The sequence below is a fragment of the Giraffa tippelskirchi genome, chromosome 6 (genome assembly GCF_054371585.1).
Source record: "Giraffa tippelskirchi isolate mGirTip1 chromosome 6, T2T-mGirTip1v1.2.pri, whole genome shotgun sequence".
In the NCBI taxonomy this organism is placed as follows: Eukaryota; Metazoa; Chordata; class Mammalia; order Artiodactyla; family Giraffidae; genus Giraffa; species Giraffa tippelskirchi.
Window position 1 is genome coordinate 175,871,046 of NC_137280.1, and position 26,232 is coordinate 175,897,277.

The following is a 26,232-nucleotide window of genomic DNA, read 5'->3' on the forward strand; positions in this document are numbered from 1 at the left end:
CAGCTGAAATGGCATCTCATGTGATAATCACTGGAACAGCGACCTCCTTTTCTGCGAGGTCACTTTGGCCCAGAGTAATCCAGAAGTTTCTGCAGCAGGCCTGCGGTTGGGCTGTGAAGGCCCGGAGCAGGCAGAGGGCAGGGCGAGCAGAGGAGGGGCGGCCCACGGGGGGCGGGGGGCAGCGGGGACCTGGAGGCCCCAGACGGCGAGGTCAGAGGTTGAGTGTTTCCAGTCCTCTTTAATTAAAAGGTTATTTGACAACTTGAGACAGGAAGCAAAGAGATATCCCCTAGAGTGCACTGCCAGGGCCCTCAGGAGTGCTAAAGTCAAAGGAAATGTGCTAACAACCCAGAAAGAAACCTGGGTCCTTTTTACAACTGCTCCCTGACATGGGGTCACAATGGTGACCTTCACTGCCGAGACGCAAACCCAGAGAAGGGTTTCCTTCATCCATCTCATTTATTACAACACAGGGTCTCTGCCTTACTGCCTAAGACTGGCTCTGACCTCCACAGGCATGAATGATGCACGCTCATTTCTCCTCCTGTTCCCTTTAATCCTAAGGACATACTTTTCTGAAGGAGGAGAATTTTTCAACAGAAAAATATTTGAAGGCAAGCGGAAAAGCAGGTTGGAAATTCTTCATTGACAAATTATTATAAGAACAAAGAAAAGCATAAGGGGAGCCACATTATCCAAACAAAAATGAAGGTAAAATCCAGAGAAAAGAGAGGGGAGAAACCTAAGATAGGGAGACAAAGATTTTCAACTTTTTGGTGCATCTTTCTTTTCATTCCCTACAAAGAACACCATGGTTTAGATAGCTTAGGTGTGGAAGCCAGTTAGGCATGCGTGGACTAATAAAGGTCAAGCTTATACAGAACGATTCCCACAAACAGAAAGCCACACTAGAAGGAGGAAGAGGCCTGATTCTTCTTCAGAAAAAGAGAGAGTTCTTACAATTCTAGATTTAGAAGAACTGCTAGTTAGTCAGTATCCACTATGCCACCAGGCAAAATACAGATGTTTCATATTCATTTTCACTACCTTTTATGGTCTGCATTATCATGTGCTTAACAGATGACAAAACTAAAAGGTTAAGTAACTTACTCCAGATCATTAAAAAAAAAAAAGGATGAGACAAATTCTAACCTAACTCTCTCACACCTTAGTTTGAATTTCTTCCCATGATAACAGCCCATAACATTTATTTGTTCAGTGACAGAAAAGTGACAATATTATTTTCTCTTTAGGGAGCAATTCTCCAAGACTGTATTTTCCATTTAGCTGTGCATGAATTATTGATTTGTTTATAATTGTTATCCTTTAACATAAAGATCTATGTTCAATCTGGGGAATAAGAAGCCTATTAGAATGATACTTTTCTCCACAACAAGTATATCATATATCAATTAAAATGAACATAACTGCCTACCAGCCTGGCCAGGTGTCGCTAAGCACTAAATACCACATTCAACACCTGTGAGAATCTCGACAAAAATTACAAACGATAAGCCAGGCGAGCTGCTGTTTCTGAATTGATCCAACCTGCAAAGAACTGCAAAGACCTCAGGATACTACACTGGAAGCATGTACAAACACACCAAAGAAAAAGGAGGTGAGGAGGAGACTAGCTGGAATATGTGCAAAGCAACAGGAAGCAGAATTAGGATAGTCTCTTGAACGATGAAATTCCCCTGGTATCAGGTACATCAAATTTTACTATTTCTAAGTAGCTTCAAAAAAAAAGAAAAACCCAACAGAATATATATTCAGTTAAAGAAGGAAAATAGCATCTGCTTTTCTTTCTTAAAATTTATAATTAACACAGGGCAAAGGATCACACCCTCCCCTAGTAGAGCAGTTACTTCCAAAAACATGCTGTTTCTCTGGTTACAATGAATAATCTTTTCTGCTGTCTTTTTGACAAAAACTGTTCATGTATTATTGGCAGAGTACAAGGAGGAAGGGAGATGAGCTGAATGTTCAGTAGTTTTTTAAAATTTTACAATCAAGTAGCAATTACGGCACAATCTCATAAACTATCGACCTTTACCCTTCTACTTCAACGGCACCCCAACATTTTGAAGAACAGAACGGATGCACAGAGGCTCCCTGAGCACCTAAAACCCCAGGGAGAAGGGAGGAGATGAGCTGGGCCGAGGGCTTGAGAGCTGGAGGGTATGAAGAAACTGTGAATAGATTCCTGCATGGAGGGAGGCAATCCTCACAATTTTTCCTTCTGGTTTCTCTTGACTAGACTAGGTCGTGGTTCTCCATTTTAGCTGGCACTGACATCGCCTAGGCACGTTTTATTGCCTGGGCACCACCTCCTGGAAATTTTGAAATTCCTGTGTAAGATTCAAGCATCAGAATGGTTTACACTTCCCCAGGTGGTCCTAACGTGCAGAGAGGGTTGAGAACAGCTGACCTAAATAATTCAGAGAGATGAATAAAGGCAAACCACATGGGCAAAGGATTAACATAGTTTTCACCTCACCAGGAGAAAAAAAAAAACCTAAATTTTCAAAACACCAGAACAAGAGAGTATCACTGAACAATAGCAATTTACAATAATAATTAATAATAGCAACAGTAGCAACAACAAAAACCTCTTCCAAGACCTCCCTTCCCAGCAAAGAAAAGGAAGTAGAAGACTTGTGTGGGACTCCTTCCTCTGTGCCTCTCCTGCAGGAAAGCAAGCTTGCTCAGCAGTACACACTGCGCTCTCGTGAGACCGGGTACACACGGGACCATGAAGTCATTTTACACGTGAGGAATAGCCTCAGAGATGTGAAGGAACTTCCCGAAGGCCAAAGGACAGAGACCGAACTCGATTCCATATCTATCCCAGGTCCAAAGCATTTCCTCTTTTCCATGACTTCTGGAACATTTCCTCACACTGGCTAACTTACTGGTACTGCGACAAAGGGTAATTTTAGGAACAGTTTCCATGGCAGGACCTTGAAGGGTCCATTCCAAAGAACTTAGTCCACACTCTTCCTGGCAATTAATAAGACTGGAGAGGCGGTAGGGGACTAATGATAAAGGATTGTGAATGCCAAGTAAACCGTTTGGAATGAATGAATGTACTAGTTCATTACCAAATCTATAGGGATTGAAGATCTGCCCTGTTCTGGGCAGAGAGAACACTCTAAGGTCTAGACAAAAGGGAGGTATTGAAGGCTTTAGAGTTACTGCATCTAGCAGAATATGCCAAACCAGAAAACAAACTACAAGCAAAAAGAAAACATCAAAACACTCCTCTCTCATGGTATAATTACGAAAAAGACAACAACCCAGAAACATTATGGATAAATCCATGTAAGAAATTTATAATTCTCAAAAAAAAAACTCTGAAAAGAAATTAGGGTTATCTTTAAGCCAAATCCGTTATGTTATTTTTTATTTTTTGTTATAGCTTTCATGGAGTTTTTCCAAAGGATGAATTTAGTAGCTGATAAAATACAACTCTCCCATCCAGGCCAGTATGATATCTTAGGATTGGAGTCAATTATCAACATATGTTGGATTAACAGTAAAAAATAATAGTAATAATGGATTATTAGTTTCCTTCAAGGTATAAAGCATATTCTCCAATGTAAAGAAACAAATTTAAAAATCAGAAAAGAGAAATGGAAATCATTTAAAAACATCTAGCTAAAACTCTGTATTTAGACTAAATATGCAAATTAATAGTAAAAAATATTTATAATGCACTGAACAAAAGAGGAAAGCCTAGGTGGGTTATTTTCTTTATTACTCCAATAGGATGATTTCATACTTTTCATATTTTTATATAATAACTTGCTTTTCTCCACTTGAAAGGAACATTTAAAATTAAGATATTTAAACTCTTACAAACAAATGTATATACCTTTTACTTCCTATATATCTAAACTTCCTATTGGAAGTTTCCAATGTTTTAAAGAATTTAACGCATTAAGAAGGTTGGCATTTGGAACGTCAGCAAGCATGCATCTGACATGACATAAATTAAGCAAATCAACACAACATAATAATTACTTTATATTATATCAAATATTTAATTATCCTAATATTTATTTTCATCATATAGCAATTTTAGCCATACTTTTAAATTCTATGTGACTGTGAGAGTATGTGTATGATTTCATGTGATGATAAAACTGATAAATACATTCATTTTACTCGGGTCCTAATTTCAAAATTTCTTGATTTGGGGCGGTATGATCAGAGTTAGCCTAAGTAAAGATAAATCTCAGTCGCTATGAGAGAGTAGCTTTTGATTTCTTTTGAAAAAACTTTCAAAGATCTTGTACCTTTTTATTCTTGAAAATGATAGGACAACGGCTCATCACATACCATAATCTGTGATTTTACAGGACACCAAATACAGCTCTTTCAGGTTTTGTCCTTCCTTTGCGATGACCTCCACACACCTGAAACACACAGAAAAAGTGGCGAGTTACACTAACGTGCTTCAAGTCAGATTAGCAAGACTCTGGCCACGACTACAACAGGAAGAGGGGCAGCGTCTGATGAATCCCACAGCTCTCTTCTTTCAACAAACCGCTTTCAAGGTGTTTTTGGAAAAGGTATTATATTCCCTGCTTTTGAAACTCAAGTGCTGTAATACTTAAATGATCTTAATTAAATACATTTATGACTGGTGCATCTTGTAAAGCTAAACTGATGAAAAAGAGATATTCCTCTAAGACCATTGTTACATTTGGTAATAAAAGATTAGTAAACATATGCTATATAATGAATATTTATCATTTACATAAAAAAAAGTAATGAAACTGTAGAATATGCATGGATGCTCATTACAAGGGACTCCCTGGTAGCTCAGCTGGTAAAGAATCCACCAGCAATGCGGGAGACCCCGGTTCGATTCCTGCGAAGGGAATTGACTCATTATAAGTGAAAGGAATATTGCTCATGGTTTAATTTTTAACGGTAGAGTTTAATAACACTGATATACATTTGTGAAATTTTATTCAACATTAAAATGTTTTAAAAATCTGTGACACTGATTAAAGAGGAAAGAAAAATCATACATATAAGAACATTAAAATATTTTCCCTGGTTTTATTATTAATGTTTTAGATGAACTGTTGCATATATATAGGCCATTTAAATAATATAGATATGTAAGATTTAAAGTCTCTTCTGGTTTCATTTAAGTTAAAATTTTGAGTGGTGCACCCTGCTCTAATGGCCATAGTGGAACATGTAACACAAAACTCAATGAACTTTATAAACAATGATTAACAACACTCTCCATCTGATGGTTCAGTCCCCTGTAATATCAGAAAAACCCGTACAATCAAACCGACACATAGGCATGTGCGTCCTTCAATGCAGTCCCCGTTTTAATCTTTATAAACAACAGTTAAGTAAAAGGGTAAAAGCAAAAAGAGTCATTAACCTTTTCTAGGAAGTAAGGATCAAGTAATTTGATACCTATGTGTATAATCCATCAAAAAATTACTGAGTATCCATCTCTGTCTTTCAGATATTTTATTTGCTGTCTGGCTTATTTGTAGGTATCTTCATAAAATGTCAGGAAATTTTATACAATTTTACTTCACATAATTCATTACTGAAGGTTAAATTAGTTATAGAGAAGACATATTTTTCTTTTAAAAACATTTTTATAGAATATTGTCTGAATGGAATGATAAACATTTCTAAGTTCCTCAGAATAACTGAATAAACATTTTTTTTGGCTATTTAAAAAAAAAAAAAGATTATAAAAAATGGGTAAGCTGTTCCATGGTTACAATAGAAAACTTAAAACAATAACAATGTAATTATGATTGATATAGCTTATTATGAAGGGAAATTTTTAAACCTAATTCTGTATCATTTGACTTTAATGTAATATTTGAATAAAGTCACAAAAAAGAAACAATAAAAGCAGAAATGAAACGAACTACAGGCAACAACCATGTTTTCCATACGACTTTAAAAACTAATTTTCATATATTAAGGATAAAAATAAAGGCCCTGCTTGGTTATAATATCATAAATAGTTAATTTTAAAAGTCTACTTTCTGCCATACATAGCTCTCTGTCCTCCTCCATCACCTTCCAAAAAAGTTAGCAGATCCAACATTTTGTATGACCACAAAATGAAATATTAGTGCAGAAATATGTTCGTATCATTTATTTTGTTTTCATGGTCTTTTCAAATAGTTCAAAACACCTGATTATGGAAAAAAAATCTAAACAAACACAATATTCTATTTGTGTTCTCACCACTTGATTCTATATCAGATACGCTACAAGCACATGTGATCATAAAAGACACACAGGGCAGACTACAGAAGCAAATAACACAAATTGATTTCACTGTACAAGCCAGATCAAACACTATTTCATAGGCAACAAGGGCTGGTATTCACATAAAATAAGAGAATGAATCACTGGATAGAAACTGTCCTAAAAATGATGAAAGGCCCTGAGCATCAGGTTTCCTCCCAACGTGCTAGAGAAAAGTTATTATGAATAGATAACACAAATACATTTAGCTTACTCAAGAGGCAACAGCCAAGAGAAAACACATGATTAAGAAATAAAGAGTATATAGGTTTCAGAGAAATACAAGAGAAACGCATTTGACTTTTACAAAGGATCACGTAGGATTTTTGCTCTGTTTTAAAAAGTTCAGCTACATAAGGTTTTCCAAATACTTTTAATTATCCTGTAACCACAACCAGTGTGCTAGAAGTTATGTGCAACATAAACCTATTCCTCAAAAAAAGAATTCATAGAGAGAAAATAAAATGTTCCTTGGAAGATGTTTAGCAAAATTTATTATTTTTTAAAATTAAATATCACATATTTCACAGATGTGATCTTTGAGAAGTTCCAAGTTCTTGGGAACCTGGACTGAAACTCAACATCATACTAACACTAAATTGATGGTTCAAATAAATAGGTAAAGTTGCTATTTTTTTGACAGTTGGAAATGGAAGTGGTTCCTGTTATCCTCTTAGTGCAAACTGGTGGAAAATGGAACCCCACGTCTGGTTCCTGGCTAGCGTCTGAAGTGTAAGGGTAGCTGCTCGGTCATGTCTGACTCTTTGCAACCCCATGGACTGTAGCTAACCAGACTCCTCTGTCCATGGGACTCTCCAGGCAAGAATACTGGAGTGGATTGCCATGCCTTCCTCCAGGGGATCTTCCTGTCCCAGGGACTGAACCTGTGTCTCCCACATTGCAGGCAGATTCTTTACCGTCTGAGCCGCAAGGGAAGCCAGTGTCTGGAGCCCTGCGATTAGTCTAGGTCTAGCTTCCTAGGCAGCCTGTAGGGATGGTGAGTCACGGTGACAGCCCCTGGTTGGTGACTGCCCTTTCCTCCTGAAACTTGGAGAGTCCAGTCTAGAGCATGTCTGGGGACTTCCCTGCTGCTCAGACAGTAAAGAATCCTCTTGCAACGTAGGAGACCTGGGTTAAATCCGAGTTGGGAAAATCCTCTGGAGAGGGGAATGGCTACCACTCCAGTAGTCCTGCCTGGAGAATTCCATGGACAGATACTTACAGGACGTACCCTAACACAACCCATGTCTGTTGAACACATTTACTCTAAATAGTTCTACTCTGTTTGAAAAGTCTTGGCTCTAGTTGTGACCTTTGTGCTGTGCTGTGCTTAGTTGCTCAGTCGTGTCTGACTCTCTGTGACCCCATGGACTATAGCCCTCCAGACTCCTCTGTCCACGGGACTCTCCAGGCAAGAACACTGGAGTGGGTTGCCATGCCCTCCTCCAGGGGATCTCCCCAACCCAGGGATCGAACCCAGGTCTCCCTCATTACAGGAGGATTTTTCACCTTCTGAGCCACCAGGGATGCCCAGTCATGACCTTTAGTCACAACTTAACATCAGAGCATTTCCCAGTTCACTGTACAGACTGTATGCAGGCAATAAAAAACGGTGACAAAGCTTTAGTAATTATTTAAACATTCTGACTACAGGTATTCATATAAATTTTAAGAGGTATTTAAAATGATACCAAAAAGAGAGACAAAGGTTTGCAAAGTCACAGTCTGTGTGCAGGAACACAAAAGAACCAAAGACCACATTTAAAACCTTTGCTTCGCCATCCCCTTGCCTACTCACAGATAATGAAGAGGCGAATATTCATTAATCTCAGTGATAAATCAGAGTTTGCCCCTAGGGGTAAGCCATGAATCTCTAAACTCAGAATCTAGAATTCAAAATCTGCCCATTCACCTCCCGCTCTGTCCCTGCCCTCCCTAGAGAAGAACCTCAGAACACCACATGCCCACCATTCTCCATGGGCCAACGCATTCAAAGTCTTCCTACTGCATGCATGGCAACCCAAGGGATCATAAACCTTGGAGAAAGAACAAGACCCTTCGAGAAAGGAGTAATCTCTAACACTACCAAGAAAAACTCCTAATATAGGAATATGCCAATGGAAAATGCAGAAGAATATCAAATACCGTTAAAGGAGCCTGTGAACATCAAACACAAGCCTACTAAACCGGCTCCCTGAGTTCTGAGAAGGAAAAGGAGGCATGTCTTAACAAGAGTGAATAAAGAACGGGAAGACATGCATTCTGTTCTCAGCTCCACGAAACCACAGACACCCCTATCTTCTTCAGAGCCCCACATTATCGTTCTTTATAAAAATGAGGGCCTCTGTGAAAAGCTTCTCCAAATCAAATGTCCTAGGTTCATTTAAATATATTTTAGTTCATTCTGAATTGCCTCCTCTCAGATTATTTTCTTGCTTTTATGTTTTGGCAGGGTTCTGAATAGAATAAAAAAACTGCACCCACTGTAAACTCTTGAGTAACGGCTGCTGAGTACATATATATATAAACTCTGCTAGAGTACTGAAAAGGGCCAGAAAACCTGCTCCGAACTACCCAAAGCACCCAGAATTATTTTTTATTATAATGTGATTTTCATGCTCACTTGCTTTTGATAATGTTCTAAAATGCACCTGAAACATTTGATGAAATATGAAAAACAACAAAAAGGTTACTTTTGTGAGCAATATAGGTTTTTTCTTAAAAGAAGAGAAGGCATTACTTAGTTTCGGGAAAACGTTGTCTCCTTAGCAATAGATTCTTAATCACCTGATTTATGTGAAGGGTAAAGGTTAATGAATTAAGCTGTGTAAGCTTCAAAACTATCAAAGGAATTCAAAAGAGCCTTGAATTATGGAAAACAATGGCCCATTCTACATACATACAAATTTTTATGTTTTTTGTCTCCCACTCAAAAGCTGGAACGTGGCATTAGTGACAACTGAAAAGAACTAATGAGGAAATATGACTACATTGCTTGCAAGAGGAGTGTCCTAGGAGACCTTGTTACTGTTTGTGATGTGCTTCAAATCCAAAGGAAGCTAATTGGAGCTGCCAGACACTGGTTTGCAAATCTCACTTTAAAGGACAGGCTCAATCACCTCAGAGGTGTGAAAAGAAATGTCCCCATTAGAGATGCATTAGTATGTGGCTTGGTGAATTTCTAAGTAAACTTTAGGATGTTCTTTCCTAAGTCACTTTTATATTTGAATAATAGACATATCTTCAAGCAGAAGAAAAAAATGCAATAAGACAAAAACAACCCTACAGATTTAAACAAAAAGTATGAACAGTGCTGTAAAGTAATTGGCAAATAAGTGCGACAGGGAGCTGGGTACGCTTAAGGTCGAATAAACATGTAGATCAAACCTTAAAACTCCTGAAAGGCAAACACATCATGAAAGTGATCTATTTGGGGGGGGTTCAGAAATAGAACTCCAGTTTCATCATTTCCTGAAACTAGACAAGCCAACAAGCCACCCTGTATTATATTCACTGTAAGTGGGTAAAAGCAGACAAGGTTGCAACACAAACAAAAGAAAAAGGAATAAAAAAGGAGATACAAAATCTAAAAAGAGAAACAAGGGAGCGAATTTGGTTCAATTCTGTGCTGTGAAAGCTCATCCTGACTAACTCACATACGGGTCATTTAAATGATAGCAGAGGTCACCAAAACACAATTTGGCATCTTACAAAAAGAATAATGATATCTGATTGATTTTTCTAAAGCCTCAAATCAAGTTTTACTGAGGAATAATCCAATCTCAGTGCAGTGAATGAATGGGCATAATTTACAGGTATATCCTGCTTTCAGAATGTGTATGATATAAAATATTTCTATGTTAAAAAAGATAAATTTACAGTTAAACATTTACAAGATGAATCAATTCAAGAATTAATGAATAGTACCTTTCTACTTATATGTGAATGTAATTTCATTTATAAACATTCCATTAACAGGCACATTTCCCAATAACACCTTAACTTTACATAGCATGAAATGGTTATTTTATCTTTAAAGAAATGCACATACGGACAAACGGAAGACTATTTTGGGAAAGTGACACATGGCATCAAGGTGATGCGCTGGGCACCCTTTCTAGTTTACGGTTCACTTTCTTGTAAATGTTCTTCTGTTTTATCCTTTTAATGGTATCAGATATACACTTAAGTCAATTTTTCATACAAACATCTAAAGATAATCTCACAGAAGAGATGTTTATTGCAAGAGAGATTTTTTTTAAAAAGCTGACTTGCAATTAAAACACTAAAGCGTTTGCTCAAAACACGTTCTTAATATACCTCAGGGGCAAAGACTAGGAGCCACATGCAAAATGTCACCAGCTCCACCAGTCACAACAATTATCTTGGGACATTCATTAAGTTCTCACTTACCAAATGTTATTCTCTGGAAAGCCAATATCTGATTAGTGAATCTAAGATTAATTTAGAAATTTGCTACTTAAAACAGCGGAAAACTGATGCCTGTTTTGTCACATAGAGATAGTGAAAGGTTACAAAATGAGAAGAGTTGTTTGCTTGTTTTTAGTAAGATTACTACAGTAAGTAACCTGTAAACTAAAATGTTATTGCAATGCAAAGTTCTACGGGTCTGCAACTCTGCTAAAAGAGGTATTGTTACACCTTTGAAGGAGACGGAGCAGATGCTGTCATCTGCAGATTCTTTCTGGACCAGTCTTTTCCAACCATCTCCAGCATTAGGAAGTTCTCCTAACTGGAGAGTAAGAATCCAGGAGATAGCACTGAAAAAGGAGCAATAAGACAACAAAATAATATTTCTAACATATTTAGGAGTGACTGTCACAAACCAGCTTTTACGGGAATATTTTCTTTCCTCATTTATATAGCAAAACATGTTTAATGTAATATGAATGTTTCTAGAGAACTTTAAAAATATTTTTCAAATAGAATAAAGCCTGTAACGTTTTTTTAAAAGCACACTGTCCTTAAGATACTGAGAAGCAAAATGGTTAAATGTTTTCCCAAAGCAAGAGGGTTGGGGAGAGGAAACCAAACTGACACATTTGGATAAACTTGGCTCTGGCTTTAATACTTCAGATCCATCCATCCAAACGTCTTGTTTTTAATTTTAGTCCTTGTTCCATCCTTTAACTGCAGCTACACTAGACCTTTATATAATAACTCAAGCTAACTTTTTCTAAGCATGCCTCCAAATATTCAAGGGCAGAAAAAAATTTCTAAGTGCTTACCTATTTATTTCAACAAGGTTTTATTAAGTACAAACTATGTGTTAGAAATGTTAAAAGATCTAATCAGAGAGCCACATGATTATAAAATGATGGACATAATACTTAAAACCTTGATAAATCAGCTACTATTTATTTTTGTTGCTATGGCTGATATTAATGTTCATCCCCAGCAGCAGAAAAACCTTATCACTATCTCTGTATCTGCTGAAAATCAACTGGAAAGAGTCGTATTTCAGGACTGAAGGAAATGTTAGAAGAGAAGGGGAAAATTTAAAGGTAAGGCCTCCTAATTCAGCAGTTTAGTCATTCCTCAATGGGGGGGGAAATGTATTTACTTTAAAATAAGAAAAATTAAGAGAGCTCCTCCATCCTTAAAGGTTTTTGAGTTTCCATACAGCCCATATCTCCGGAGGAGTCTAGGCATTGCACAATGTTAAAACAGTTAAAACTGGTGCTATGTTTATGCTATTCTGGCACACTTTTTAAGATAGAGGATGGAAGAGAAGATTTTATTCTCCTATATGTAACAAAATTTACTGTGTGGAAACAAAAGCCCAGGCCTTTCTAAAAAGAAAACAGGAATGTAAAAACCATAGTTTTTATAGATAAAACTATAGTTAGTCCAGTTGAGTGAACTGTGGTTCATCAGAGGCCATTCTTTTTCTGAAAAGAAGCCAGGCAAAATTCTGGCAAGTTCCAACTCCCTCCCACCTTCCTGCAACAATAAATAAGAACTTCAGTGGTAAAGCTAGAAATATTTCAGAGAGACTTGTTAGGCTTACAGACGGCTAATATGAAATTTAGGTGGAATATAAAACATCCAGTTGATAATCTCCCTGCCCATCTCCACCCCCATTACCCTTACTGCTTTCAGTACTGATGAGAAAGTCTCAGTTCCACAAACATTAAGCACACCTTTAATTTAAAATGAAGAAGATAAAATTATTTGCCTGGACTACATGAGCATCCTGAAGATGGGATTTCAGGCATCATTCAGGAAAGAGTTAAATACTTCCTTACCAGAAGGCGCCACAAGTCGGCTTTGTAGCGACTAATCGACTAATCGCCTCTTTAACCTCTGCACTCGGGGAGCTGGCCTGCGCTTCAATACCAGTTTTGTGATAGAGCCAAAGACTGATGTTCAACACAGACCTCCCATGACCTGTGCAGCCCCGGAGTCAACTCAGACAAGACGCTGACAAAAGGTCTCCTTCTCACTTGGGAAGGCACAGAATCTCTTTTTGGTTCAAATTCTCAGAAGACTAAGACAAAGCAGGTAAAGACCCTGTATGGACGTTAAAAGAATGGTTTTACTTCACCTAACAATATTTCCCAACTTTCCACCGTACCACTCAAAATTCTGTTTGAGAAAATGGTTTTAGTGGTATGAAAAAACACATACTTTCATTAAAATGCAGTGAAGAGGGTGCCTAACCAGGTACCTCTGAAACCTTGTATCATTAGACAGCTGTAGCAAGACTCAAAGAAGGCAGGTTAATCTTCTCCCTTGCAAATGTTTCCCACATGTTTTAAGCATTCATACTCAGGAAGTCTGTACTTTGTCCTTAATTTTTAAGCTTAGCAAATTTCTGGCCCGATCAAAAGCCAAGAAAATAATTTTATAGTCAATTTAAGTACAATTAGAGAAAACTAATTAATCCTGCAGTTTGGGAGAAGAAAATGGTGAAGGCTTATTAGTTTCTGAAAAAGAAGGAATGAGGAGGCAGTTCTAGAGGAGAAAGGGAAAAAAAGTGTAGGCAGTGGGAATAAAGCGACCATATATTCATTCAGAAAGACCAAAGGAAAAAGACCACATGGTCTTGCTGAAGACAAGGACACTACACCAGTTTGACCTTACTGACGCTGAGCGACACTGACCTCTGAGCCCTGGGAGGCTTAGATCCCGTCGGTGCTGGATTTACAAGCCTACTTCCGAAGCTCGGGACCGCCATTGCTTTATTCCTGTTGTCTTCCATATCATTACATACTAATGCAATGTCAGGGGTGAAATAATCTTTGTTGTAACATTCACAGGGAAGAGAGGCAATGGGTCATGTTTAGTTGTTTTGGTACATCATGTTTACACAGAAAGATAACTTTCTCACTTAGAAAAAAGAAATAACATTTACACTTCTTTAAAAATGAAAAAAGAAACAATTCACACATTTCTACATTTCTGACACTAAGGGGTATTAACCAAGAACCCTCTTATGAAAAGTTTACATTTTTAATCCCAAGAAGAATGATGATTGATTTCTGTTCATTTTTATTTATCTAAAGGATAAGAGAAACAAAGTCGTCCCCATTTCCTTCTCAAATAATATTCAACTAAATACAACAGAATGAGATTTTAAAATTCCAGAGGAAGCCTACTGAAACTTACTTAGTTTTACTTGCCCACTTCAATGATTCTTGAATAAATCAAAGTCAATTTGCCTGTAAAATATACTTCTAGAAGACTCTTTCTTAATGCTTTAATTGATCCATCAATGACAACAACTGATTATCAACAATTAAATTTATATCCAAAGTAGTATGTAGTATAGATGCACACATGTATATAAATACACTTATAAATACAATTCTTAATATATACCTTTTTCCATTCCCAATTAACAAATATCTCATTGTTATAAATGCACTTAATGAAGTAATTTTAGCAGCCTAGCCCCTGAAGTGCTGTGATCACTAAAATTCGGATTGCTTTGCTTGGACTAGCCCTCAATCTATTCCGCACGGAGGGAAAACCCATCTTTCTGTTCTTGGAGAAAGTGGTGGGAAGCTAATGAAACCAGTGCTAAGACTGGTAGAAATCATAAGCGGACGCATTACCCGTTTTCCCCTTGCAGAGAGTTAAAGAGCAAGACTACGTCAGCCTGGAGAAGGCGGAGGGCACGCCCAGTGTCTGTTTCACAGCCGCACCGTGCAGCCAGCATCACGTCTGACAGCCAGCAGGGGCATGCAGTGCCCCGAGCCCCAGCCCTCAGCTGTGCGTTACTCTAAAGGTGAACCAAAATGAGCAGCGCATCCATCTCTGGCGTGCTTCTAAATGCTCCTTTGGTTACTATAGTTACTGTGCCGTCTGCATAATCAACAAACCGGGTAGCAAAATGGAGTAACAGCATTAATATTTCTGCTCTACACAGAAAAAAACTTTTCTTAAGTACCCAAGGAGATAAAGAAATATATTCTGGTATTCACAGGAAGACTGAGAAGTGACAAAAAGGATAGATGATTGTTTTCAAAGGTCCTTAGCGGAGTAAAGAGGCAAGAGCAACACCAGACATTTGAAAGGGACGCCAGGTAAACGTGCTTGGGGTCAGTTAGAGGCTGTGTGTTCCCGCAGTTACTGAGGGTATCACGGGTGCTGCCTGGGAATGAGAGAAGTGAGAGAATGAATTCCTTTTTGTGATCCATTAGTGAAAGGTAAGTGCGTGCTCACCAGACACACAACACTCCTAGGCCATTTGGCAAAATTTGGGGCTTTGGGAAAATTAATGGTGATTCAATGCCACATCATCCTCTGAAAAAGGTGAAAGAAAATACGAAGGGAAACAGGATAAGCAAAGCAGTGAATGGGATATATACTCAGGGGCAAGTTAGTTGAAGTGTGGGCTTGATTTAAGGTTGTTCAAAAAATATTATAAAGAGGAAAAAGGAAAAACAATATATATATATATATATAACATATAACCATATCTATATAATGTAACCAGTTGTTATACGTAACATATACAATAATATATTCATATATTTAATAATTACTAAGGAGCCCAAATTCATTTTATCTGTTTACTTATAACCAGCCTTATTTCTCTTGAAATGCATATGAAACTACAAAGAAATATTTGAGAGGAAGGTGGAAAATATGGATAGCAAAATAATAAAGTCACGGATATATTAGCTTCTGGAATTACAATAAGATTTTGGAATAAACTTTCAAGGAGCAAAAGTAAAGAGGAAAGTATGGTTATTTATACGATTCATAATATCAATGAGTTTTTAAAAATCTGATGTTCAAAAGAAGCTACAAAAAGACTAGATAAACGTGACATATTTCTGGGGAAAGGCTGAAGTTTTGAGAAAGTGTTAAAATATTCTGTATTATTTAGAAAATTTCCTTCCATTTCTTAATACCACTGTGGACTTAACTCACATGAAAATGGCCTCTACATGTACATGTATGGCTAAGTCCCTTTGCTGTCTACCTGAAACTATCACAACATTGTTAACTGGCTATTCTCCAAAACAAGATAAAAATTTAAAAAATAAATACTGGAATGGCAAAAAAAAAAGACTTAAGTTTAAAAGTATATTACACATGATTGATAATGCAATAATAAAACAGCTGTATTAAAACAGCTATATTAAAATTTTACAAAAACTTAATGTTTCTTATACAAAATCAGTTATGGACAAGTGGAAATATGTTTCAGATGCTCAGAATGTCACAGTTTTTGTGTATGTGTGTATAAGAGACAGTCTTGGGGTTGGGAACGTAATTCAACTTCTCTAAGTCTTTTCAGTAAAATTCTGGAAATTACAATACCTACTTCCATGGATTTTGTAAAAGTTACATTTCATAATGTTTGCAAAAGTGCTTTTTGTTACTCAATAAACAGTTATTAACCCTTATTCTGCCCCTAACCATATGGATACAAAGATGGAGAACACAAGTCTCTTCCCAAAGAGAATTCACAGTCTTGTCAGTTTAAAGATCTTCCACACAAATAAGACAGGGTTATTTAGGATTGAATAGAATTTTCTCAAGTACGTTTCTCAGAAAATTAACACTTTAGGGCTTTGCTAGTTGACATATACAAGGAAGAAATGTATGCTCCAGTAAGTTTATGTTAAACCAAATCAATTTTTTTCCTTAGTAAAAAAAATGAATGTAAAGCATATAGGACAGCACCTAGCAAACAGTAAGTGATTAAATGTTAATTATTATTATTGAGGCCCTAGCACAGAACTTGGCACATTAAAAAAAAATGCCTGTGGTAGGCTGAGTAACGGCCCCCAAAGATATCAGGTCCTAATCCATGCAACCTGTAACTGTTACTTTATATATACAGTACACTTGCTTTAATAGAAAAAAAAAAAAAAGGTCTTTGCAGATGTGATTAAAGATTTGGATATGGAGGTTATCCTAGATTATCTGAGTGGGCCCTGGAGACTGAAATCTTGATTTTGGCTCAGTGAAACTGATTTTGGATGTGTGACCTCCACAACTGTGACAGAATAAATATTAGTTGCTTTTAAGCTCCCACATTTGTGGTAATTAGTTATGGTAGCCACAGGAAATGAATACAGGGCCTAATAAATGGCATTAAACTAATCACACATATGGCTCCAAGAAACATGATTAATAAAGGTAACAAACTAATTGCAATTAAGATGACATATTATAATTGGATAAGACAAAATTTTAAGTTGTGAAAAGGATAAAAAAGAAAACCTTAAAGAATTATACCAAATATTCATCCTGAATTAGAATAAATTCCAAAAAGATATGTCTTCTAAACTATTTTAGAATAAACATTCATCTTTGTACAACATTTTATTATGGAAAATTTCAAGCATACCAAAAAGTTGAAGGATTTGTTCACTGAAAAGCTATTAATCACCACCTAGATTCTGTAATTAACATTTTTCTACATTTACTTTATCTCAGATGTATCCCATCTATTTCTCTATCCACCTAGGTATCTATCTATCCATTCTTACTTTTTAATGCATTTCAAAGTTAAGTGCAGACATTAGCACATTTCACGCATAAATATTAATACTTTAGCATACACATCATTAACTAGAGTTCAATGTTGATAATAGTTGTCTCTTTAACAAAATTAAAAGATATACCCATTGTGAAATGCACAAATCTCCAACGATGCCAGGTTTGACAAATACCTACATATGTCTATCTTGAACCCCTATCAAATCTAGACTCTTTTGCCTCCCTTCCAGTCAATGCTCATACCCATCCACAAATGCAACTGCCATTGTAGATGTTTTGCTACTTGGTTTTATTTTACTATAGCCTAGTTTTGTCTGTTCAGGAATTTCATAAAAATAGAATCATACAATTTGTACTCTTTTGAATAACTTATTTTTACTCAGTGTCAGAGTTTGAGATTCATCTATTTTGTTTCATATTTCAGTAGTTTATCCTGATTGTATCTTTCAATTGCCAAGTATTCCATTAAATAAATATAGCACAGTTTCTTTATCCATTCTTCTCTTGAAGCATATGTGAATTGTCTGCAGTTCTGGGGGAAATCACTAATAACACTGCTAGGAACATTCTTATAGTCTTTTTGTGGACATATGCTTTCATTTCTCATGGGTAAAAACCAAGGAGCAGAATTGGTAAGTCATAGAGTATTAGTAGTATGTATGTAGTAGATGAATGAATTTCTTTCCAAAGTTGCTATACCATTATAAATGCCCACCAACAATTATAAGAATTATAGTTTCCTCATATTCTCACCAATGTTGATGTTATCAGACTTTTAGACATTCAAGTGAGTATATAATTAAGACCAGTTCTACATTAAAAAATGCAAAGATCCTATCATGATAATAATTCTATTTTTATCTTTTAAGAAAATATACAATAATAAAAGATTACTAGAAACTGATCAATATTTTTAAATTTGTTTATTTCCAGAAATTTATAATGCATGCTATATAAAAGTATACATGTATGATATAATTTATTAATTAAACCAGACATTGCTTGCTACAGACTCTTTGTAATAGCTTTCTAGCCCAGAGTCAATGTTCCATCTGCTAGTTCTTTGGGATATCTTCAAGAGATATCTAATTCTATCTCTTCTATCACCTTTATTTCAAGAAACCTAACTATCCAACAATAACTAGATAACTTCAGGAAAGGGATCTCAGACATTCTTAGCCCTCAACATCATGTTGTCTTCCACATTATATCTTATCAATTGGACTAAAAGTCAAAAATCAATACAAAATCAGCCCCAAAATATGATCTCCTCAATAAGCATCAAGTTTTTCATTTAAGGTTCCTCTTCTAGCTGAATGTTTGGTGGAAGACATTATATAAGGTTGTGCCTTTAAAGGTAGATTGCTTATCCAATCAGTAAGAGCATTTTCAAAATGTGTTGCCAGAAACTGGATTAGGATTCTAGTATTATTCAGCAAAGAGTAAATACCATGGACCTTTCAGCAAAAGTTTCCTCAATCTGGGGAAATAAATAATGAAATTTCTTTTCTTTTACTAATTATCTAAATGAACTGCTCAACTTTAAGTAACATGAAGTCTGCTGATTTACATAGCTACAGATATTGTACCTAAATGACTTCACCAAAACATGCTGAAAACCATGGAAGTTGCAAACGAACGCAAGAATGCTTAGCACTGCTGAAGATTCAAGGTTAATGTTTTTCTTTAATTATAAGTAAACATAGTACAAAACAGATCAAAAAATTTAACCTGACAGTTTTTCTTCACTCCACTGTAAATTTTATTTTTTGTCTCACACAAAATGATTCACCTGTGATCTAGATGATTTGTGCTAAGCAACCAAACATCAGGCATTTAAAGAACTCTTTGTAAACATGGCCTCCAAATAGGATCAAGGAAAGAGTTGCAAATCTTTTAAAGCATTCAGTTTAAATGCAAAACATAACAAAAGTTTGTGAACAGCCATAGTAAGATTGCCAAGCACAATCTAGATTTCTATATTTGAAGACATCTATTAGATCTGAAAGATCTCTTTGATATATAATATAAAAATAATGAAGATATTAATAACATTAGGCATTTACTATTGATATAAACTTCACATGACCAAAGCCTGGTATACAATGAGAGAAAAGATATTATGCCTTCATTTCAAAATACATAAAAATATAGTAAGGATTATATAACTATTATATTATTTTTCAGAACATTAATATTTAAAATGGAAACCACTGAGAAAAATTGCAAACTTATTAACTGTATGAAAGCTTTTAAAAGTCATTTTATATCTTTGTATTACTCAATTGTACCATGCAACTTTTAAGACATTCAGCCTAATTCTTTTCAAAGTAAACTTTAAACACTGATTAGAATCAATGTCTATAAATCCCTACAAAGGGAGAATAAATGCATGCTTATTGTAAAAATTAATACAGAGCCCAAATCTATGAGTTTGTAAATCTCTCTTAATAGCTAGTACAATCAATGTCAAACAATACTTATAAGGACATTCAAATTATTTGGGGAGAAAAAAGTTTTAACGGCCAGCAGGTATGTACTCATTCGAACTGCGTATGGCCATACCACATGTGCTATTGAGCCTAGCCTCCAATATCCATGTCCAGTTATCCTGAGTCTGGTCTCCAGCCAAACACTTAATTCCCCTATGCTTGGAATCTTTAATTTTATTGGCTTATCCACACCAGATTAAGGCACATAGAGGTCAGAAATCCTGGGAAAAAACATGGTTCCTCTTCCACGTCTAATTTCATAAAATAATTTAAAAATCCACTAAGTGGCACAATCCATGAAAGAAAGACCAAAGTCTAATTCTAGTTGTTTTTCAGATTGTTGATGCTGTCCGTAGGGTGGTAATATGTTAGGCACACATGCTTGCTGCGCTTACTGGTAAACCCAGCAGAATGCCTGACTTAGTACCCATCTACTGCCACTTCACTGGGAACCTCTACGCCCTTGTTTTATGATTTTACTGCATTTTTTTCCCCTAAATTTTGTCCTAAATCTATTTCTTTCAATGTAGTTTGAAACCCTAGGTATTAACTTCTGGCCCCAAAATTCTACATAAGTCTATCTGACTTGGCCCACTAAACACAACTGTTACATAAACAGTTTCTCAAAACACTGAACTTTTCATGAGCTTAGGCCTTACCAGGGTCACGAACAGGCATCCCAGCCATGCCTCTCCTTAGATCAGACATGCATTCTCCAGTTGCAGTAGCTCCACCAGTCTCTAGAAGTGATTACATTTATTCCATTTGACTCATTTATATTCTCCCTTTGGTCAGAGTCCAGCAATGGACTCTTCTCAGACCGACAGCTCCTCTTGACTCCTAGCTCTTCCTCCCTGTGTTGTGACCGCTGTATGAAGTGTATGTCATCACCCTGACACGGGGCCTGTGTTTTACTCATCCTTGATGAGATGCTCAAGACAGGTTTGTTGAATCAATGTGTGAAGGTCTGAAGCACACTGCTAAGACAGGTCATGCGGCTGTATGTACTTAGAATGCTGAATAAAAATAGCAAATGCACCACTGTTATTAAACATATGTCAACAAAGGAGAACATTATTTATGGGCACAAGGAATGAATTACTTTCAGTTGTAAAGAGAAATATCTCTGTAAAATCTGTCTAATAAAAAGGATAAAGAACATGCATTAAAATACAGAGAGTCTTAAAGGCAGAAAAACTGTACGTGATGACAGGCAGACTTTAAAATGCAAATAATAGGATAAGGATGTGTAATGGAAACCGAAAGTGGATCCTGCTGAATTTCCCTCAGTAAATATATCTTCTACAATAGATAAGCCAAACTGATTGAGAAGACTCTACAGTGTAAGCAAAATAAGCAACAAAAACTGGAACAATTTCTTTTGTAAACGGTATGGCTATTGAAAATTACAAATTGTCATTAATTTCAAGGAACCCACCTGGTATTTCTTGGTGATGCAAAAGAAATATTTATGTATTTACCTAAGGGAAGTAAATTTACTATCTATGAAAAGTTCCACCATAGGAAAAGGAAAATATTATAGCTTGTCAATGTGACGCTAAGTATCACAGTAAGAAAATAAATATGTATTTTACAAGGTATTATTTCCAAACAAGGCAGATGTAGTAAACAACATAGTTCAAAAGTGCTTTTTCTTTAAAATACACACTCTTAAAACATTTATTTGCTTATAGAATTAAGACATTATGTTTACTGGAGGGTTCTGGTACACACAAACTCTTTTGAATGTAATTTAGAAATGTCACTGTCTTCAAGAGGCAGACCGGCAGGGTGCTCTGGAGCGCAGACTCGGGAGTCAGTCCCAGAGACCAGATCAAACCCAGCCCGGGGAACGTCAGCAAGTCATGCAGCCTCCCCGCACTTCACTTTCCTTCTCCATACAGTGGGTATAATACGAGCATCTACTCTAAAGAACTTCGATAAAGATGAAAGGAAATTATATATGTAAAGTGTTTAGAACAGTGCCTTGTGCAAATTAAATGACACATCTTAGCTCATATAACTTTATTTAAAATTTCCATTACCTCCAGATAATATGTGTCTCTTGATTTAACATAAGACGTACCTAGCATGACCTATGCAGTATATTGTCCCGAAACTGGGAACCTAAGTGTAAACCAGAATCTAATGTATCTATCAATATATAGATACAAATTTCATTTATAGCCTACCTCAGAAAACGAAAAAATCTCAAACAATCTAACCTTACTCCAAAAGGAACTAGAAAAAGAAGAAACAAAGCCCCAAGTCGGCGGAAAATAATAACAAAGATCAGAGCAGAAATAAATTAAATAGATAAATAAATAAAATAGCAAAGATGAATGAAACTAAGATTCGGGTTTTAAAAAAGATAAATAAAATTGATAAGCCATTATCAAGACTCACCAAGAAAAAAAAAAAAAAAAACAGGGAGGGCCCCAAACTGATATCACAAAAATGCAAAGGCTCAAAAGAAATTATTGTGAGCAATTATGCCACGAAAATGGACAACCTGGAAGCAATTCATTAATTCCTGGAAATGTACAATCTCCTGAGACTGAACCAGGAAGAAATAGAAAATATTACCAGTAATGAAACTGAATCAGTAATTAAAAACTCCCAACAAATAAAAGTTCAGGACTAGATGGCTTCACAGATGAGTTCTACCTATCCTTCTCAAACTTTTTCAAAAAACTGCAGAGGAAGAAATGCTTTCAAACAAATTTTACAAGGTCAGCAGCACATCAATAACAAAACCAGACAAATACAGCACAAAGAAGGAAAAGAGAAAAGAAAATCACAGGCCAATATCCCTGATGAACATAAATGGAAAAATCCTCAACAAAATGTTAGCAAACTGAATTCAACAATACTCTAAAAGGCATATATACCGTAATCAAGTGGAATTAATGTCAGGTATGCAAGGATGGTTCACTATCCACTATCCACTATCAATCAATGTGATACATAGTATTAACAAATTGAAGAGTCAAACTCATATGATCATCTCAGTAGATGACAAAATTCAGCATCCATTTATGATAAAACAACAAATAAACAACTCTCAACAAGGTGGATATAGAAGGAACATGCTAAGTCGCTTCAGTCGTGTCCGACTCTGTGTGACCCCCTAGACGGCAGCCCACCAGGCTCCTCTGTCCCTGGGATTCTCCAGGCAAGAACACTGGAGTGGGCTGCCATTTCCTCAATGCTCAGGAAGGAACACTGCTCAACATAATAAAGGCCGTACATGACAAACCTATAGCCAACATTTTTTTCAGTGAAAAGCTGAAAGCATTTCCTCTAAGATCAGAAACAGGACAAGGATGCTCATTCTTGCCACTTGTATTCAACATAGGATTGGAAGCCCTAGTCATGGTAATCAGAAAAGAAAAAAGAAATAAAAGGAATCCAAACTGGAAAAGAGGTAAAACTGCCACTGTTTGCAGATGACATGATACTATATGTAGAAAATCCTAATGAGGCCACAAAGAAATGATTAGAACCCATAAATGAATTCAGTAATGTTGCAGGATCCAAAATTAAGTCTCAGAAGTTTCAGATAGTTTGTTATCAGTGTATAGAATTACCAAGTTATCAGAAAGAGAAATAAAGAAAACAGTGCTATTTACAACAGCATCTAAAAGAGTAACATACATAGGAATGAATCTAAGGAGGTAAAAGACTTATACTCTAAAACTGTAAGACACTGATGAAAAGGAATTAAAGACAACACAAATAAGTGTGTTCATGAATTGGAAAAATTAACATTGTTAAAATTACCATACCACCTAAGGCAACCAATCTACAAATTCAGTGCAATTTCTATCATAATACAAAGGGCATTTTGCACGGAATGAGAACAGATAATTCTAAAATTTGTATGTAAACACAAAATACCCCAATAGCCAAAATGATCTTGAGAAAGAAGAACAAAACTGGAAGTGTCACACTCCCTAATTTCAAATTATACTACAAAGCTACAGTAATCAAAAGCACCATGGTACTGGCACAAAAACAGATACATGTATCAATGGAACAGAACAGAGAGCTCAGAAATAAACCCATACTCATAAGGCCAATTAATCTATGTCAAAGGAGACAAGAACATAAAATGGGGAAAAGACAGCATTCTCAATAAATGTCATTGGGAATACTGTACAGTTATATGCAAAAGAATGAATCTGGATTACTTTCTCACACCATATACAAAAAATAAACTTGAAATGGATAAAAGGGTTAAATGTAAGATTGGAAACCTTAAAACTGTGAGAAAACATTGGCACTATTATGTTCTTTGACACTGGTCTTAGAAATATATTTAGGATCTGTTTCCTCAGGCAAAAATAAACAAACAGAACTACGCAAAACTAAAAAGCTTTTTATACAGTGAAGGAAACTATCAAGAAAACAGAAAGGCCCTCTACTGAAGCTGCAAATGATATATCCAATAACAGGTTAATATCCAAATATACAAAAGACTCATACAACTCAGTATCAAGAAAACAAATAGCCTGATTTTTAAAATGGGCAGAGGACTGGAATAGACTTCTTTTCCCTAAAAGACAGATGGCCAACATATACGAGGAAAAGATGTTTAACATCACTAATCATCAGGGAAATACAAATCAAAAGTACAGTATCACCTCACACCTGTCACAATGATAATAAGACAACTAACAGAAGTGCTGTAGAGGATTTAGAGAAAAGGGATCCCTCATGCACCGTTGATGGGATTGTAAATCACTACAACCATTTTGGAAAAGAGCATGGAGATTACATAAAAAATTAACAATAAAACTGCCATGTAATTCAGCAATTTCACTTCTGAGTATTTACTTGAAGAAAATAATAACACTAATTCAAAAAGATACATTCACCCACTTGTTAACTGCAGTTCTATTTACAAATAGTAAGAAATGGAAATAACCTATGTCCATCAATAGACACATAGATAAAGAATATGTGGCATACATAAAACAGAATATCATTTAGCCACTAAAAAATAAATCCTGGGACTTCCCTGCAGGTCCAGTGGCTAGAGCTCTGCGCTCTTAATGCAAGGGACTCAGGTTCGGTCTCTGGTCAGGGAGCTGGATCCCACATGATGCAACTCAGACCTGGCACAGCCAAATAAATAAATATTTTTAAAAAATTGTCATTTGTGTGAAGATGATTGAATAGAGTGTATTATGCTAAGTGAAATAAAGCAGACAGAAAAAGATAAATACCATATGTTCTCACGTATACAAAACAAAAATATAGATGCAGAAATCAAACAGGTGGCTGCCAGAGAGAGGGGGAGTGGGGAGAAATAGGTGAAGGGAGTCAAGAAGCACAAATCTCCAGTCATAAAATAGATGAAGCAATGAGAATGTAACACAAAACATGGAAAATGGTTAATAATAGCGCAATCACTTTGTGTGGGGACAGACGGTTACTAGGCTTTATGATACTGATCATTTCATACGTATGTAAAATGTCACTAGTTAATTCATTAAGCAAGCAGACAAACAAATCTGAAAACTTGAAAATATTTATGGGAAAGTCTAAAACTGAGAAGGATTCTACTTACACTGTTTCACAAGCGTCTTGCTCACCCTACTTTAAAGTTCTGAAAACTGGAAATCTCTGATGATGCAGTTGGGGTGTGGTTTGTGGAAGAAAGGTTATCTGAAACTCCCATCAGCATGCTCTCATACAAATAAACCGCCTTGGTCCTTCAGGAGAAGACTCATAAATAAATGGGCGTTTATATAATTTTAAATTATGCAAATTCCTTGGGCATTTTATTTTACAATACTCCTGTCTTAACTCTTTCAATAAATGGATACTAATCTCTAAGGGGGAGAAAAGAGGGGCTTCCCTGAGTTGTAAGTCTGCTTTGTTCTTCAAGAAAAGTTCTGGACCCCCTTCACAGTTAACAGAGTCCAAAGGTTACTTGTGTTTTAAAATCCTGTTATTATTTCAGCTATTTAGGTTAACTGATCAATTCACAATATAAGATTAAAACTGAAAGTGAAGTAGCTCAGTCGAGTCCGACTCTTTGCGACCCCATGGACTATATCCCACCAGGCTACTCTATCCATGGAATTTTCTAGGCAAGAGCACTAGAGTGGGTTGCCATTTCCTCCTCCAGGGGATCTTCTCAACACAGGGATCAAACCCGGATCTCCCGCATTTCGGGCAGATGCTTTACCTGTCTGAGCCACCAGGGTAATCCTGAAAATGAAAGTTAAAGTGAAGTCGCTCAGTGGTGTCCGACTCTTTGTGACCCCACGGGACTGTAGCCTACCAGGATCTTCTGCCCATGGGATTTTCCAGGCAAGAGTACTGGAGTGGGTTGCCATTTCCTTCTCCAGGAGATCTTTCCAACTCAGGGATCGAACCTGGGAATCCCGCATTGTAGGCAGACGCTTTACCATCAGAGCCACCAGGCAAGTCA

General features: G+C 36.3%; 1 protein-coding gene and 1 long non-coding RNA gene across 2 annotated transcripts in view; one reads left to right on the forward strand and one right to left on the reverse strand.

Moving 5' to 3' along the window:
• Positions 1 to 26,232, reverse strand: part of FBXL17 (F-box and leucine rich repeat protein 17) — a 510,317-nt gene that overhangs the window by 176,970 nt on the left and 307,115 nt on the right. Inside the window, exon 7 of the mRNA XM_081505350.1 lies at positions 4,345 to 4,421. Within this exon, the coding sequence (XP_081361476.1) occupies positions 4,345 to 4,421 (77 nt within the window). The remainder of the gene's footprint in view (positions 1 to 4,344; positions 4,422 to 26,232) is intronic.
• The window catches only part of LOC145511698 (uncharacterized), a 30,999-nt gene continuing 19,397 nt past the window's right edge, over positions 14,631 to 26,232 (forward strand). The window contains exon 1 of the long non-coding RNA XR_014058080.1: positions 14,631 to 14,861. This is a non-coding gene — a long non-coding RNA (uncharacterized LOC145511698). The remainder of the gene's footprint in view (positions 14,862 to 26,232) is intronic.